This window comes from Schistocerca cancellata, chromosome 3 (assembly GCF_023864275.1).
Source record: "Schistocerca cancellata isolate TAMUIC-IGC-003103 chromosome 3, iqSchCanc2.1, whole genome shotgun sequence".
NCBI classification, from domain to species: domain Eukaryota; kingdom Metazoa; phylum Arthropoda; class Insecta; order Orthoptera; family Acrididae; genus Schistocerca; species Schistocerca cancellata.
This window is the reverse complement of record NC_064628.1, coordinates 952,897,764-952,915,554: the sequence shown is the minus strand read 5'-3', so window position 1 is coordinate 952,915,554 and position 17,791 is coordinate 952,897,764. Positions and strand designations below refer to the sequence as shown.

Sequence of the window (17,791 nt, the reverse complement as noted above, 5' to 3'; positions counted from 1 at the left end):
CTGTACGCCAATGTGTTTCAATCACATATCTGAGTGGCGCTAAAGTGTGGTTATGGATAATACGTATGCTCAGATTGTGAAACTAACATCATAGGTAAAGAGAGGGAAATGAATTTGGCGTCTTTCGTCTTCCGTAACATCAAATATATTTTCGTTATTCTATCTTAAATGAACTGCGCAGAAAATCAGTCACCAGAAGTAAATAACTTGTTAGCAACATCAGATGATATTAACAGCTTGCCGGCGAGGGTTAGCCGTGCTTTCATATCGCGGATCGCACGGCTGCTTGCGCCGTCAGTTCGAATCCTTCCCGGGGCATGGATGTGTGTTAGGTTAGGTTGGTTTAAGTAGTTCTAGGTCTAGGGGCTGATGACATAAGCAGTTTGGTCGCATAGTTCTTGGAGCCATTTTTTGACCTTTCACGTAAATTTTCTTTACATAAACGGCCGTATCTTTAGATTGCGTTGACACAGAAGCTCACTTCTTTACACCACCAAGGGACCGGTTACCGCAAGAAGTGCGATACATTTCCGCTTATTATGTCCCCCCATTCTGGAGGTAAAAGGGTTTTAAGGATTGCGTAGACCGATAGACGGTCAAGAAAGTGAGACTTGTAGGGTTCCGTTTTTACCGGTTTATGTGACGAAATCCTAACAACGAAAACAGCTACGACAGCTACTGAAGATGAGGGCCGCATAAATAACACTTCCAATTCTTTATTCGAAATTTTCTAGTTGTAGTCGATACATCAGCATATTAATCGTAGCTACGATTTCGATCCAAATCAAGTTTACAGGAATGTAAATAGAATCCATTTGCCTATACACGTGGTAATTCACATCCCAGTATTAATGCTACCGCGGTTTACAAGTGCGAACATTCCCATTGCTAGCTAGCTTAAGAAACACTTAGGCTAATGAACGTTTTCCGGCTGTGGCGAGTCTAGCGGAGAATTGGAAACAGTGTAGAATACGTTTGGCAGCTGTGTAGCCGTTTATTTCCTGGGGTGGTGCAGAAAAATCCTACTAAATTTACTCTCTAATAACAGTATTTTGCTAATTCGATAAACATCCCGAACGATTGTCACATAAGCGGTGACATAAAGAAAGAAAATTCATGTTTTTGAGCCCAGAAAGCTCTATGCAACAGAATCTGCAGATCATTTTACCATTTTCATTGCGAAATTGCCGGCTTATTCATGTCTGGGGTAATAATAGAGGGCTGTTTGCCTGCGTTGTCTGCTAGCGTATCAGTAAAGCAATTTTAAGAAATTCTCGCGCCCCCAATACGTTTTATCGCTACCTTTATTCTGTACTGGCGCCCTGTGCATGTCAATATGACACTCTTGTAGAATTTCATACACGTTACTGCCTACTTTTTCCGCTTCTGTCAATAATGGAATTGACTTAAGTGTGGCACTGAATGATTTTTAACTGAATTTCGTTATGAATCTTCACGCATTGCTAAATTTGCACACTTTCGTGGTAGGTCAGTATGACTGGTCTGAACGTTGACACAGACCGTTTCGCGGCAGAATGCGGATAATATTTTGCTAGTTCGTAACGATCCGGGGTTCTTTGTCTTACTAAAACAGTTATGTTATCTCGATAAGTTGAAATTCATTTTTATTGGTACAGTTCATACCAATTAGCGTTTCTTCTTTCAGTTCTGTCTTATATTTACGTGTTGTATTTAACACACTAATCAGCAATAATATAGTCTTACAGATTATTGAAAACAGCCTAAAAAAGTTCAGATAGTTTGTCAATCTCACGCCTGTGCATAGTATGTTGGTAGCACTTCGTCGCCTTGCCTGTTATGCTGTGTAGCAGACTTTAAAGCCGTGCGGATCAGCATAACGAAAAGGCGAGGGGTCTCGCTCGTTTTGTCCACGACTGTACCTTGTCAACTTGTTGTTCCATATATGATGGCATAGACGCGTATAAAGCTCAAATTGTATCCTTTGGCATAGCCATCCACGATGCATTCACATGGCTCCAAGGTCATCTGTGGTGGTTGACACTGGGTCACAACGGTGCACCCATTGTTTCACCATATCCCACACATTTTCGATTGGCGACAAGTCTGGTGAAGTGGCGGGCCGTGGCAAAAGCCTGACGTCCTGTGATACCAACAAGGCACGTGTTCATGCAGCAAAATATGGTGGTGCATTGTCTTCCTAAAAAAAAAATGGCGTCTGGGGTGTTGTGCAGGAAGGGTAGGACCACGGCTCGCAGGACGTCATTCCCGCAGGTCACGCTGGTCACAACGCCCTGGACACGCACCAACTGTGGTTTGTGGTTATACCCAGTAGCACCCCACACCCTAAGGCTTTGAGTTGGTGCTGTATGTTGTTTACGAATGCAATCACTGTGATGCCGCTCCCTGTCTGCCAACCAAAATGCGGTCATCGTTTTCAAACTAACAGAACCTCGGTTCGTCTGAAAAGACTATCTGATGTCATTGCTATCGCCACTGGTATCGTTCCATAGACCATTGCCGTCTAGCACGTTTCTGCACATTCGTCAAAGGTAGGCAGAGAAGTGGACGACGCGTACGTTAGCCGTGGCGTAATAAACGGCAACGGATGATGTACAACGTGTTGCAGTGTTCCACTATTGCGCCAGGGGCGAGAAGGACGCACATCTGTACTGCAAGCCATTCGGATGAGGCGTCGATCTTCTAGTGGGGAGGGTGGGGACCTCACCCATCTCGTCATGTTCTACGTCCTTTCGTGCAGAATTCTACGCAGATCCGTTGGACTGCCGAAACCGTCCCACACGAGCAGCAGTTAACGATATGGATGCATCACATTCCCTGATACCAATAACGTGATTTGACGGTACTGTTCTCCAATAGTGTGCCTCTTTCAGCCTCAGTGATTGGCTGTTCTCGCATACCTCAACAAGGCATCCTGCACGTCTGCTCGAGTCACAACGACGTGAGCCGCAGGTACATTTTACCGGCAGGTGGTGTTGCGCGCCAATATCGATGTTGACCTCGAATCCGCGGGCCGACATGGTTCTTGCAGAACATACCGAGAACTTGTCCTGTCAATACGAACATCCTGTCTCTAGTCGTTCGAGGTGTTCTGTTTTTTTCTGAACATGAGTGTATTTCCGGTAACTTTTTGGTTGAGTAATGCTGCGGAACTGCTTACCCAATGTCTAATTGGGTAGCTACATTTACATTGCCTAGACTTGCCAGATTCAAAACGTTGTTGCATACACCGAAAAAAGTTTGTGTTTTCTAGTTTTCTCATGGAGACGTTGAATGTCACAGACTCGGTGTTTAGTCGACAAAATATCTCCTACAAATAGCAATAAGAGAAACAGAATAAGACGCTTTTCGTATCACCACTACACAGCCTTTCATCCTTGCTGTACAGTTCGGAGTTAAATTTTCTATCGAACTGACGACACTTCGCTTAAACTGTCAGTGAAATTGTTAAAGTCGGTCTACGTAGCCTCTCGAGTTATAATTCTTCTGTTTCAAAACTTGCGTAAATTGAAAGGTTCCGGGAACAAGTAAATTACTTGATTTACTATTTTACCCATTCACTTCTTACTTGAGCCCCAAAATTCACTATAGAATAAGCTAAAATAACACATACAACGCACAGTGAATAGTTGTTTCACTCGCAGCTGCACGTGAACTGGTAAGGAAATACGAGAATTCCGTTTTGTTGGGAGGTTTAACAGCCCCGGCTCTCTGCAGGAGAGCGTGGCCCCAGTCCCTGCGTTCGGCAGGCTGGCTCGGGCCCCGTGTACGAGCGCGGCGCTGCCAGGCACTGCCTCCGCACCCCCCACTCCCCTCCCACACCTGCCCCCTGAGGCACCCTAGCCCGCGTTTGGAAGCGGGTTGCAAACCCAGGTCGCCGTCGGAACACTTCCATCCCACTCGGCTGTGTTCGCCACCTAGAGCCAGAGCCCGGGTATTTCAAAAGACATGAGAGGCGCTCTACTTCTCCACCTGTACAGAAATCTCAAAACGCGAACACAACTCAAAAAAATCATTTCCGGGGGTAGCGCAAACCAGCAAACCTATACAGAATCGTGTAAAGATGGTGAGGAAAGTTACAAAACAATTTTGTGGAGCTGCAGCATTTCGTAGATGTACACCTGCAACATTCTCCTGTCCTGGGCGTATAGGAAAATATGGCTGACACAGAAAAATGTTATATGTCGTTTAGCATCGAGTGTTAATCTAAAGCACTTTGATAACCAGGGCTTGGCTGCAGCACACTAAGACACCGCCCTGTTTTCTTGTTTGTAGCTCTCTGAAGCTGGTGTACATATTCTCCGTCAACCCGTACCTGGGACCTCTGCAGGTCTCCCTGAGCCGCATGGTGCTGGACATCATGAAGTTCTTCTTCCTCTACGTTTTAGTACTCTTCGCCTTCTCTTGCGGTAAGTGATTATCTCATTTTACGAAGCTGAAATATGGTTTCGTTACTAACAGACATTTCTACGAAGACTGCCCGTGATTGTTGCTCCTAGATTAGAGATATTTTAAATTGCAATATCAATTTTAGATAAGGCAAAATGGAGACAACAACCGAGGTAGACGCCGTTGGAACCCACGGACTATTAGCACGGTTGCACAAAGCTGAAGACCAAGTACATCTCCAGTACCTGTTGCCGCCGATGATATAAAATATGCATGAAGACTAAGATGAATATTCTGTTCCTACCGGAACAACGAGTTGCAATTATTTTATGTTCTTACACGAGTTCACTGATCACCAGTCTGCCTCTGCCACAAATATTAATAGAGGGAGAATGGTGCCTCAAGTAAAGACGTTCTTTGTAATCTGCACTAATTTTAATTTTACTGGTGGTTGCCGGTTTCCGTTGCACAACAACCACCGTGTGCCGAGTCTCGAGTCCACGCGTAGCGCCGGCACGAGCAGCAGCTGTGTCCACACCACCGCCGACTGCGGCCACACACACGGCGCCTCTGCACACCGACGCTCCCTCACATGGAATATAAACTGGTCTAATGGAGGTAGCCGCCAGCAAAATTTAAATTAATGCCAATTGGACTGATGTCTACACAGGTTAATTGAAATGGCCTGGGAGTCGGGACAGGTTCCATGAGACTGGACAAAAGCAGTAATCACACCAATCTTTAAACATGGAAACAGAAAAGATTGTAACAACTACAGAGGTATCTCTTTAATCAGCGTTGTGGGTAAAATCTTCTCAGGTATTGTTGAAAGGAAAGTGCGAGTATTAGTTGAGGACCAATTGGATGAAAATCAGTGTGGGTTTAGGCCTCTTAGAGGTTGTCAGGACCAGATCTTTAGCTTACGGCAAATAATGGAGAAGTGTTATGAGTGGAACAGGGAATTGTATCTATGCTTTATAGATCTAGAAAAGGCATATGACCGGGTTCCTAGGAGGAAGTTATTGTCTGTTCTACAAGATTATGGAATAGGAGGCAAACTTTTGCAAGCAATTAAAGGTCTTTACATGGATACTCAGGCAGCAGTTAGAGTTGACGGTAAATTGAGTTCATGGTTCAGAGTAGTTTCAGGGGTAAGACAAGGCTGCAACCTGTCTCCACTGTTGTTCATATTATTTATGGATCATATGTTGAAAACAATAGACTGGCGGAGTGAGATTAAGATATGTGAACACAAAATAAGCAGTCTTGCATATCGGATGACTTAGTTGTAATGGCAGATTCGATTGAAAGTTTGCAAAGTAATATTTCAGAGCTAGATCAGAAATGTAAGGACTATGGTATGAAGATTAGCATCTCCAAAACGAAAGTAATGTCAGTGGGAAAGAAATATAAACGGATTGAGTGCCAAATAGGAGGAACAAAGTTAGAACAGGTGGACGGTGTCAAGCACTTAGGATGCATATTCTCACAGGACGGTAACATAGTGAAAGAACTGGAAGCGAGGTGTAGCAAAGCTAATGCAGTGAGCGCTCAGCTACGATCTACTCCCTTCTGCAAGAAGGAAGTCAGTACCAAGACTAAGTTATCTGTGCTCCGTTCAATCTTTCGACCAACTTTGTTGTATGGGAGCGAAAGCTGGGTGGATTCAGGTTACCTTATCAACAAGGTTGAGGTTACGGATATGAAAGTAGCTAGGATGATTGCAGGTACTAGTAGATGGGAACAATGGCAGGAGGGTGTCCACAATGAGGAAATCAAAGAAAAACTGGGAATGAACTCTATAGATGTAGCAGTCAGGGCGAACAGGCTTAGATGGTGGGGTCATGTTACACGCATGGGAGAAACAAGGTTACCCAAGAGACTCATGGATTCAGCAGTAGAGGGTAGGAGGAGTCGGGGCAGACCGAGAAGAAGGTACCTGGATTCGGTTAAGAATGATTTTGAAGTAATAGACTTAACAACTGAAGAGGCACCAATGTTAGCACTGAATAGGGGATCATGGAGGAACTGTATAAGGGGGGCTGTGCTCCAGACTGAACGCTGAAAGGCATAATCAGTCTTAAATGATGATGATGATGATGATGGATTGATACTCTTCATTTGTAACAACTACAGCCGTTGATGTTCCAGCACGACGTCAAACATTCTCAGACACTCACTTTTGACAAAAAGAACTACAACACGTTGAACATGCATCTTTTTGCGGTATATGTCGTTGATAAGAGCAGCGTCATTCCAGCTTCATTTCCAAAACGAACATATCTGTGGTAAGTACGGCACAGAAGAAACGCTCGTATCATTTTTCTACGAAATTAGGTCCACACCTGCAGCTAGGTTGGAAGGTCAGTTACGGAAACTGCAGTAGGATAGCACTGTGGGTCCTGGCGCAGATAACGACCTTACCTTGTCGGTTCTAGTGATAAGAGCAGACTTCCAGAAGCTCTACCCGTGCACCTGAAGCAACTTCAAGGTCACGCTGAAGATGATGATGATGATGTTTCGTTTGTGGGGCGCTCAACTGCGCGGGTTATCAGCGCCCGTACAGATTCCCAACCTTTGCTCAGTCCAATCTCACCACTTCCGTGAATGATGATGAAATTATGAGAACAACACAAACACCCAATCATCTCGAGGCAGGTGAAAATCCCTGACCGCGCCGGGAATCGAACCTGGAACCCCGTGGTCGGGAAGGGAGAACGCGACTACGAGGCCACCAGCCGCGGACTCAACGCTGAAGAGGCACACAACCTGCTCCCACGGAATCCCCACACATCGAGCAACTGCATTACGTATGTACAGGGTGCAGCCTGATACTCGCCCATAGGGAGTTGGGAAACTCCTCCTGCGATCCTTCCCGCCTTTCTCTCTAGACCAACAATTGTTGTTGTTGTGGTCTTCAGTCCTGAGACTGGTTTCATGCAGCTTTCCATGCTACTCTATCCTGTGCAAGCTTCTTCATCTCCCGGTACCTACTGCAGCCTACACCCTTCTGAATCTGCTTAGTGTATTCATCTCTTGGTCTCCCTCTACGACTTTTACCTTCCACGCTGCTCTCCAGTACTAAATTGGTGATCCCTTGATGCCTCAGAACATGTCCTACCAACCGATCCCTTCTTCTAGTCAAGTTGTTTCACAAACTCCTCTTCTCCGCCATTCTATTCAATACCTCCTCATTACTTATGTGATCTACCCATCTAATCTTCAGCATTCTTCTGTAGCACCACATTTCGAAAGCTTCTATTCTCTTTTTGTCTAAACTATTTATCGTCCACGTTTCACTTCCATACATGACTACACTCCATACAAATACTTTCACAAACGACTTCCTGACACTTAAATCGATACTCGAAGTTAACAAATTTCTCTTTTTCAGAAACGCTTTCCTTGCCATTGCCAGTCTACATTTTATATCCTCTCTATTTCAACCATCATCAGTTATTTTGCTCGCCAAATAGCAAAACTCCTTTACTACTTTAAGTGTCTCATTTCCTAATCTAATTCCCTCAGCATCACCCGACTAAATTCCACTACATTCCATTATCCTAGTTTTGCTTTTGTTGACGCTCATCTTATACCCTCCTTTCAAGACACTGTCCATTCCGTTCAACTGCTCTTCCCAGTCCTTTGCTGTTTCTGACAGAATTACAATGTCATCGGCGAACCTCAAAGTTTTTATTTCTTCTCAATGGATTTTAATACCTACTCCGAACTTCTCTTTTGTTTCCTTTACTGCTTGCTCAATATACAGATTGAATAGCATCGGGGAGAGGCTACAACCCTGTCTCACTCCCTTCCCAACCACTGCTTCCCTTTCATGCCCCTCGACTCTTATAACTGCCATCTGGTTTCTGTACAAATTGTAAATAGCCTTTCGCTCCCTGTATTTTACCCCTGCCACCTTCAGAATTTGCAAGTGAGTATTCCAGTCAACATTGTCAAAAGCTTTCTCTAAGTGTACAAATGCTAGAAACGTAGGTTTACCTTTCCCTAATCTTTCTTCTAGTAGGGTCAGTATTGCCTCACGTGTTCCAACATTTCTACGGAATCCAAACTGATCTTCCCCGAGGTCGGCTTCTACCAGTTTTTCCATTCGTCTGTAAAGAATTCGCGTTAGTATTTTGCAGCTGTGATTTATTAAACTGATAGTTTGGTAATTTTCGCATCTGTCAACACCTGCTTTCTTTGGGATTGGAATTATTATTTTCTTCTTGATGTCTGAGGGTATTTTGCCTGTCTCATACATCTTGCTCACCAGATGGTAGAGTTTTATCAGGACTGGCTCTCCCAAGTCTGTCAGTAGTTCTAATGGAATGTTGTCTACTCCCGGTGCCTTGTTTCGACTTAGGTCTTTCAGTGCTCTGTCAAACTCTTCACGCAGTATCATATCTCACATTTCATCTTCATGTACATCCTCTCCCATTTCATGATATTGTCCTCAAGAACATCGCCCTCTATATACTTCCACCTTTCTGCTTTCTCTTCTTTGCTTAGAACTGGGTTTCCATCTGAGCTCTTGATATTCATATAAGTGGTTCTCTTTTCTCCAAAGGTCTCTTTAATTTTCCTGTAGGCGGTATCTATCCTACCTCTCGTGAGATAAGCCTCTACATACTTACATTTATCCTCTACCCATCCCTGCTTAGCCATTTCGCACTTCCTCTCGATCTCATTTTTGAGACGTTTGTATTCCTTTTTGCCTGCTTCACTTACTGCATTTTGGTATTTTCTCCTTTCATCAATTAAATTCAGTATCTCTTCTGTTACCCAAGGATTTCTAATAGCCCTCGTCTTTTTTACCTACTTGATCCTTTGCTGCCATCACTATTTCATTCCTCAAAGCTACCCATTCTTCTTCTACTGTATTTCTTTGCCCCATTCCTGTCAGTTGTTCCCTTATCCTCTCCCTGAAACTCTGTACAACCTCTGGTTCTTTCAGTTTATCCAGATCCCATCTCCTTAAAGTCCCACCTTTTTGCAGTTTCTTCAGTTTTAATCTACAGTTCATAACCAATAGATTGTGGTCAGAGTCCACATCTACCCCTGGAAATGTCTTACAATTTAAAACCTGGTTCCTAAATCTCTGTCTTACCATTACATAATCCATCTGAAACCTTTTAGTATCTCCAGGGTTCTTCCATGTATACAACCTTCTTTCATGATTCTTGAACCAAGTGTTAGCTATGATTAAGTTATGCTCTGTGCAAAATTCTACCAGGCGGCTTCCTCTTTCATTTCTTAGCCCCAATCCATATTAACCTACTATGTTTCCTTCTCTTCCTTTTCCTAGTGTCGGATTCCAGTCACCCATGGCTATTAAATTTCCGTCTCCCTTCACTAACTGTATAATTTCTTATATCTCATCATACATTTCATCAATTTCTTCATCATCTGCAGAGCTAGTTGGCTAAACTTGTACTACTGTAGTAGGCGTGGGCTTCGTGTCTATATTGGCCACAATAATGCGTTCACTTATGCTGTTTGTAGTAGCTTACCCGCACTCCTATTTTTTTTATTCATTATTAAACCTACTCCTGCATTACCCCTATTTGATTTTGTATTTATAACCCTGTATTCACCTGACCAAAAGTCTTGTTCCTCCTGCCACCGAACTTTACTAATTACCACTATGTCTAACTTCAACCTATCCATTTCCCTTTTTAAATTTTCTAACCTACCTGCCCGATTAAGGGATCTGACATTCCACACTCCGATTCGTAGAATGCCAGTTTTCTTTCTCCTGATAACGACGTCCTCTTGAGTAGTCCCCACCCGGAGATCCGAATGGGGGACTATTTTACCTCCGGAATATTTTACCCAAGAGGACGCCATCATCATTTAACCATACAGTAAAGCTGCATGCCCTCGGGGAAAATTACGGCTGTAGTTTCCCCTTGCTTTCAGTCGTTCGCAGTACCAACACAGCAAGGCCGTTTTGGTTATTGTTACAAGGTCAGATCAGTCAATCATCCAGACTGTTGCCCCAGCAACTACTGAAAAGGCTGCTGCCCCTCTTCAGGAACCACACGTTTGTCTGGCCTCTCAACAGATACCCCTCCGTTGTGGCCGCACCTACGGTACGGCTATCTGTGTCACTGAGGCACGCAAGCCTCCCCACCAACGGCAAGGTCCATGGTTCATGGGGGGAGAGACCAACACGAACACATTAAAATGGTGGATGCCTTCTCCCTCTCCCCCTTTTCTCACTAGAGTGGTTGTGTGCCATTCATCATTCGAGGTCTGTGCACCATAGCGAGAGGAGGAATCACCAGCAGCAAAGTTATCGTGCTGAAGAAACGGCGGAAAATATAGTCGTAATTTACAAAGAAAGGCACTTTCACATTACGGTGTGTGGCTGAATTACTATAATTAAATCATGTCATGACATTTTCTGTAAGCAGTCACATCTCCCATTCTAATTCATAATAATTTTACAGATTTCCTCCGATTACCCACATTTCCAGTCTAAGATATTTGGAAATACGAGATTTTAAATGTTTAACAGTTACCAAAACACGTTATTTCAAACAAAATATGCCAATATCCTGCATTAAACAATTTTCACAATGCGTTATTTAACAACGAATACATTCCTCCTTTTACCTTCTGCGAGCTGCAAGGATACTGACATATGACCACATCCCTTTATTGCTATTTACAATTCGTTACTATTTTGTTAATTCTCCCTCGATATTACAAAGACACACACCTAAATACGAGACTGAACAATTAAGAGTTATTACGTCGACATCCCGTGTTAAACAACAAGCACAGCCTGATATTTTAAGAAATGCGCCCACATCTCGAGTTAAATAAATAACACACTGCAACAAATACGTGCAAAGTCGACATTATCACTACATGATTAGTGTGTGACGTCAGTATGAGGATCTCTTAGAAGAGTCTAACGCTATAGGATAGTATATTTGTAAACAGCAGTGTGTCCACTCACAACACATTGCCAAACGTACACTGTAAACAATAACCACCACAGCCGTAGGAAGCAAATAGGGCTGAAAAGAACTTTAATACAATATTACAATAAATTGCAAAAGGGAGTCCCTCATGCAACCGTCTCTACGTGGCAGCTGGCTGGGGCACACTTCCGTGGTCTGAATCACTCCGCCAGGGGCCTCCGCCCTGCTCAGGAGAACCTCGTCTGTGCTGCGACAACCAGAACACTAACGTCTCTGTGACTATTAAAACGGGGAACCCCTGCAACGCCACGTGTCGGCAACGCCTGTGATCACGTGTCAGTAACTAACCGTCATATGCACAGGACTCCGCCAGCAGCAGAGCAGAAGGGAAGCTGTTTTGTTTGTTGTTAAGTGTCTCTTTCGCTTCACTGATCCCCACTGTATCTAGATGGAGCCATCCATTTCCCTTTTCTCATTTTCCAGCTTTCCGACCTTCTGGAATTCCACCCCCCCCCCCCTCCCCGACCCATAGAACGTTATCCTTTCGTTTGTTATTCAGTCTTTTTCTCATGTTCACCTCCCACTTGGCACTCCCCTCCCGGAGATCCGAAGAGGGATATAATCAGGAGTATTTTGCCAATGGAGAGATCATCATGACACTTTTTCAATTTCAGGCCACATGTCCTGTGGATACACGTTACGTGTCTATAATGCAGTGGTTTCCATTGCCCTCTGCATCCTCATGCCGTTACTCATTGCTGGTTCTTCGCCTTTAGAGGCAGTTTCCCACCCCAAGGATAAGAGAGCGCCCCCAACCTCTGTCCGCTCCTCCGCCCTCTTTGACAAGGCCGTTGGCAGAATGAGGGTGAAATCTTTGGCTGCCATTGCTGATGACTTTTATTTAAAATCTAAGCGTTGGCCGGCTTCGAAACGGGGAATGAGGAAGTTTTGGTAACTAATCAAAAGCACTATCCATAAACCAAGGCGTAGTCTATATATAGTGAGGGTCAGTGAAGTGAAATAGAAGGAAGACAAGGATTTTTGGTCAAACGAGTATAGCGTTATATCAACAGCAGCAGAAAATAGTATAACGGGAGTAGGATACATTGTGAACACGAAGGTAGGACACTGTGTGCAATCCAGTGATAGGGTCGTTCTCATCAAATCAGAATCGACAGGAGACTAACACCGACAACAATAGTTCATGTATACACGCCGACATCGCAAGAAGACGACGAACAGATAAATAATACTGTACGAATAATTCAGTGTGTAAAGGGAAATGAAAATGTAATAGTCATGGAGGATTGGAATGTGGCTATAGGGGAGGAAGTAGGCGAAAGGCTTACAGATAGTACGGGCTTGGTAGTAGAAACGAGAGAGAGGAGAAAGACTAATTGAGTTCTGCAACAAATATCAGTTAGTAATAGCTAATACTCTGTTCAAGAATCACAAAAGAGGGAGGTTCACATGGAAATGGCCGGGAGATATGGAATCATGGGCAGGCAGAGATCCAAAATCAGATATTAGATTTAGGTTTGTTTATCAATAACTTTCTGCTACCACTCACGATTTTCTTTTATTTATGTTCCGGAAAATGATTTCCATTTTCAAGTGTGTATTTCTTTGTATTACCGGTATGCCATTATTTCGTAATATTTTCGATGTGTGAGATTCTGCTGGGTTTGTTGACTTTACTGTAATATACAAAAAACGCGCAACTTTTTAGTTTGTTATCGATTTTTATATGTAATTAGTGGCGAAATTTGGAAGATAAACAAACAGTCACAAAGATGGTTTTCGATGTAGTTGACAGATATAATGTTACAGGTCCTCCACAGAGATGCTTTTCTACAGAAGGTATTTATCTTAACAATATGGATTTGCTTACATCTTTTTTACAGTGGTGTTTATTTCTGTGTGTTACTACTTTTTTTGAGTTATTGTCAAAGTATCTAAAGAAATTCGCCGATTCACTTTCTAGTTATTCGTTTATCACTTTGTCTTCGTGTTTTCTCTACTTTGTGTATATCTCCAATTCTTCTAACAAGTCCATTTCATGCCTTTTATTTAGCCGATGGAGTAATTTGACATTTTCCTCTACTTTTCCAAATGGGCATCCAGTATTGTGGATGTGTGTCTGTTGTGTGCGTAGGCCTTAATGACCTTTGTGTGCGTGATGTTGAAATTTCGGTCTGTTTGCCCTAGACAGAACACAGGGCATCCAGAGTCTGAGTAAGGATCATGATTACACTCTATATTATGTATTAGTTTTTGTTGTGGCTTATTTGATGTATTAAACCCAACTTTGTGATTTTTGTGAATATTTGCTACCTTCTGTGATATATTCCCAATGTATGGGATGCTAGATATCCCATTTACAATGGACAAGATCAGATGTTGGACTGTAAGGCGTACCCACGAGCAGATATAGACTGAGATAACAATTTATTAATGATGAAGAGTAGGCTGAAGTTTCAGAGATTAGTCAGGAAGAATCAATGGGCAAAGAACTGCTATACGGAAGTACTAAGGAATGAGGAGATGCGCCTGAAGATTTCGTAGGTTATAGATACTGCAATAATGAGTAGTTCCGTAGGCAATACAGTTGAAGATAAATGGACATCTCTAGAGAGGACAGTCGCAGAAATTGAAAAGAAAACCGCACGTACAAGGAAGGCAACTGCGAAGAAACCACAGATAACAGATGAAATACTTCAGCTGATCGTCGACAGAAGGAAGATGTTCAGGGAAATTCAGAAATTCAGAAATACAAGTCAATTAGGAATGTAATAAATAGGAAGTGCAAGGAAGCTAAGACAAAACGGCTGCATGAAAAATGTGAAGAAATCGGAAAAGAAATGATTGTCGGAAGGACGGATTCAGATAGAAAAGTCAAAACAACCTTCAGTGAAATTAACAGCAAGCGCGGTAATATTGAGAGTTCAGAGGTAATTCCACTTTTAAATGCAGAGGGGGTGTGAGACGGTATATGGTCTGTAGCCCCTACTGTTCAATCTATACTTCGAAGAAATAATGAGGAGAATAAAAGAAAGGTTCAAGAGTGGGATTAAAATTCAGGCTGAAAGAATATCAGTGATAAGATTCACTGATGACATTGCTATCATCAGTGAAGGTAAGAAGAATTGCAGGATGTGTTGAATGGAATCAACGGTCTAACGAGTACAGAATAAGGACTGATAGTAAATCGAAGAAAGACCAAGGTAATGAGAAGAAGCAGAAATGAGAACAGCGAGGAACTTAACATTACAGTTGGTGATCACGAAGTAGACGAAGTTAAGGAATTCTACTACATAGACAGCAAAATACCTGTGACCGAAGGAGCAAGGAGGACATGAAAGGTAGACTAGCACTGGCGAAAAAGGCATTCCTGGCAAAGAGAAGTCTGCTAGTGTCAAACATAGGTCTTAACTTGAGGGAGAAATATCTGGGAATGTGCGTTTTGAGCACACCATTGTATGGTAGTGAGGCATGGACTGGGAAAACCAGAACAGGAGAAAATCGCGATCTCTGAGATGTGGTGCTGCAGAAGAATGTTGAAAATTGTGTGGATGGATAAGGTTCTCCGCAGATTCAGCGAGGAAAGAAACATAAGGAAGCCACTGCAAAGAAGAAGGGTCAGAGCGATAGGCCATCTGTTAAGGCGTCAGCAGATAATTTCCATGGTACCAGAGGGTGCTGTAGAGGGTAAACAGGCTAGAGGAAGACACAGATTGGAACACATCCAGCAAATAATTGAGGACGTATGGTGCAGTTGCTTCTTTTGAGATCAACTTTACTTTGTCCTCCACAAGCTACAATCGAAAATAAATCAATTTCTAATACATGAAACACTCAAATGCGTCGTTAAAGTAGAGAAAGTCGAGCCTAGAAAAAGGTACATCTTGTCGCTTATGGAGAAAAAACACGGGCCGACAAGAGGTACCTTTTCATTAAAACTCTTGACTAATGCGCATCATTTTGAAAAATAGTCTCTCCTGAATCCTAGCATCAACTGAGGCAACTGTTACTGGTTTCTCTCAATGGAAGAAAGGTACGTGGTACGATAGTGTCTGCTCCAACTACACGTTCCTTTTCCTTCGTAAGTTTACAAGTCACTAATATTGCTGATATTCAAACTCTAGCTCTGCTCATTTCTTTTCAAGAGTTAGCTACTATGAGTGGTTATTTATTTTAAACGTTTACCGTAGTGTATCTAGCTTTTGTAAAAGAATATTGGTAACAATTCAGACAACTGCATATCCATCAGCGCAGCAATACAGTTAAAATTGAAAGTGACCGCAAAATTTTACATGTCTACCTGTGATTGACTGATGTGTGAGATAAATGAGTAAAGATAAAGTTTTAGTTATATTAAATGAGATAGTATCGATAATTACAGTATTAACAGTGATAAAGGTTACAATGTATGTGCAGATTATTTTTCGGAAAGATGTCTAAGCAGTGACGAATCAAGCGAAGATGGAGACCTACCTGAACAAGAAGGATCAGTTAACCTTTCAGAAACTTGTTTGCTAAAATACATTCCAAATGTGGATGATCTTTCAGTAAATAACTTCTACAATCTAGTTAACATTGGCACTGCTGTAGCTGAAATGGCAATAAGTCATGATGTTCATGAGGAAATTGCTGAGAATGACGGTGGGAGTAACGTGTCACAGTTAATACCTGTACTGATTTAGTTGAATGGTTTAATGCTGAAAGCGATCACAGCCTTATAGTGTTTTCTAGAAACTGGCCGTGGATGTAAGGAAAATTGTAGTCAGTTATTTCCTGCCACTGACTTTTTGCAAATACGTTATGAATGCGCTGAAATCAATCATTACTATGGCAATGTTAATACAGTAGCTCAATTGATTTTAGGTCAGCTTCGCTGTCTGACCTCAGATTTACATTAACATATAGTTCGAAGGAAAAAAAGGCAAAAAGCGAAAGTACACGAACCCATTACATGTCAAAAGGTAGGATGGTCTCGAAAACCACCTATATGTTTGGTCATCAGATCAGAATTAAAAGGGTGAAACGTCATACTAAAGTGTATAATACTCAGGCTTCATGGCAGAAGTGTACGGAAATACAGAGAAACTGAAAAACACTGTATCACCTTTTTCAAACAATGAATTTATGGTAAAGTTTCTGAACAATTACCCCTATTATATTGCCTGACGAAAGCAGAACAGTATTCCAAACACATGTAAAACCTCCTAGTGACTCAAGCGAAAACATCTGAAACTTAAAAATTGTCTTTTACAAATGACGTGTTGCAAAAAACTGTACATTCGAAGATATTTTCTGACATTTGGAGTGAATTCTGCTCTTATATCGTAGTTGTCAACCCAGAACAGATTTATGTGCTTTGTGCCGGAAGCAGTTAACATTTGGTGCAGAAATGGCTTTCGTTTCTGAAGAGACAAAACTGTAAATGATTGATGAAAAGAGATATCACCTACAGATTGTTTCTAAGGAGTCGATGTATTATAACGATACCATAAATAAAACTAGAGAAAACTTTGCAAATGGCGAGAAAATTTCTTTGTGTTACCGTTTCGACATGGCACAACAGGTCTACATACCAAGTGATCCTATCTTTTTTCTTCTTCTTTTTATTACTTTTTGAAGTTGGTATTTTGGATGTTACGTCCAACACCACAAATAAACAAATAAAATATCTTATTCCTGAGAGTCCCAGAACAACAAAAGGTTCTAATCTTATAGGTAGCCCTTTTCATCATCATTTAGAAAATAACAGTTTAGGAGAAGAAACGATGTTTATCCATGCCGACAATATCATCTTGAATAAATAAAATCGTCATCTTGATGGATTACTTGGCATGGAGAATTTGCCAAAAGAAAAACAAGAAAATCACTGTGTCATTCATGCCAGTAAGCTACAAAAAATTGTTTTTGATTCGACTTTCGAGCATTTAAAAAAAGTTTAAAATAACTTATGTCTGCTCTTCGTTAGACTTGCTTGACTGCATTGGAATGCTAATTCCGCTTTGGTGGTTGGAACTGAAAAAGGTGAAGTTCTTGTGAAAATACGTGACTGGTTAAGTTTTTTGCACAACAGTGGTGCCAAGAAAGTGCCCCTTGTAACTCAGTACAACTTTGAGTTGAAAATAGAGAACCAACGTAAAGTTTATTGGAAATTCGACTTTCTGTGAGTGTGTTCATGCACCAGATGTTGTCATTAGAAGATGGACCTCACTAATTCTCCGATGAAGCGACTCCAGAAGGAATGACAAGGCAACCTCAAGAATACCTCTCCAAAAACATTAGACAACGTAAAGTTGAATTCAAAGACGTTTTATGTCGTCAAGTTGGACTTACTGCTGAAATCAAAACAATTTAATGTTTAATTTGAAAATATTAATGACTCAAAACCGAAATTTCCCGTCTGCTTCACAGTTAAACCTTATTAACATTCAACCACCGCTAGCCAAGAA

The 17,791-nt window shown here is 42.0% G+C and overlaps 1 protein-coding gene across 1 annotated transcript in view; it reads left to right on the top strand.

The window, feature by feature from the left end:
* LOC126176674 (transient receptor potential-gamma protein-like) overlaps nt 1-17,791 on the top strand; it is a 361,376-nt gene that overhangs the window by 171,386 nt on the left and 172,199 nt on the right. The window contains 1 exon segment of the mRNA XM_049923834.1: nt 4,276-4,409. Coding sequence (XP_049779791.1) covers nt 4,276-4,409 — 134 coding nt within the window.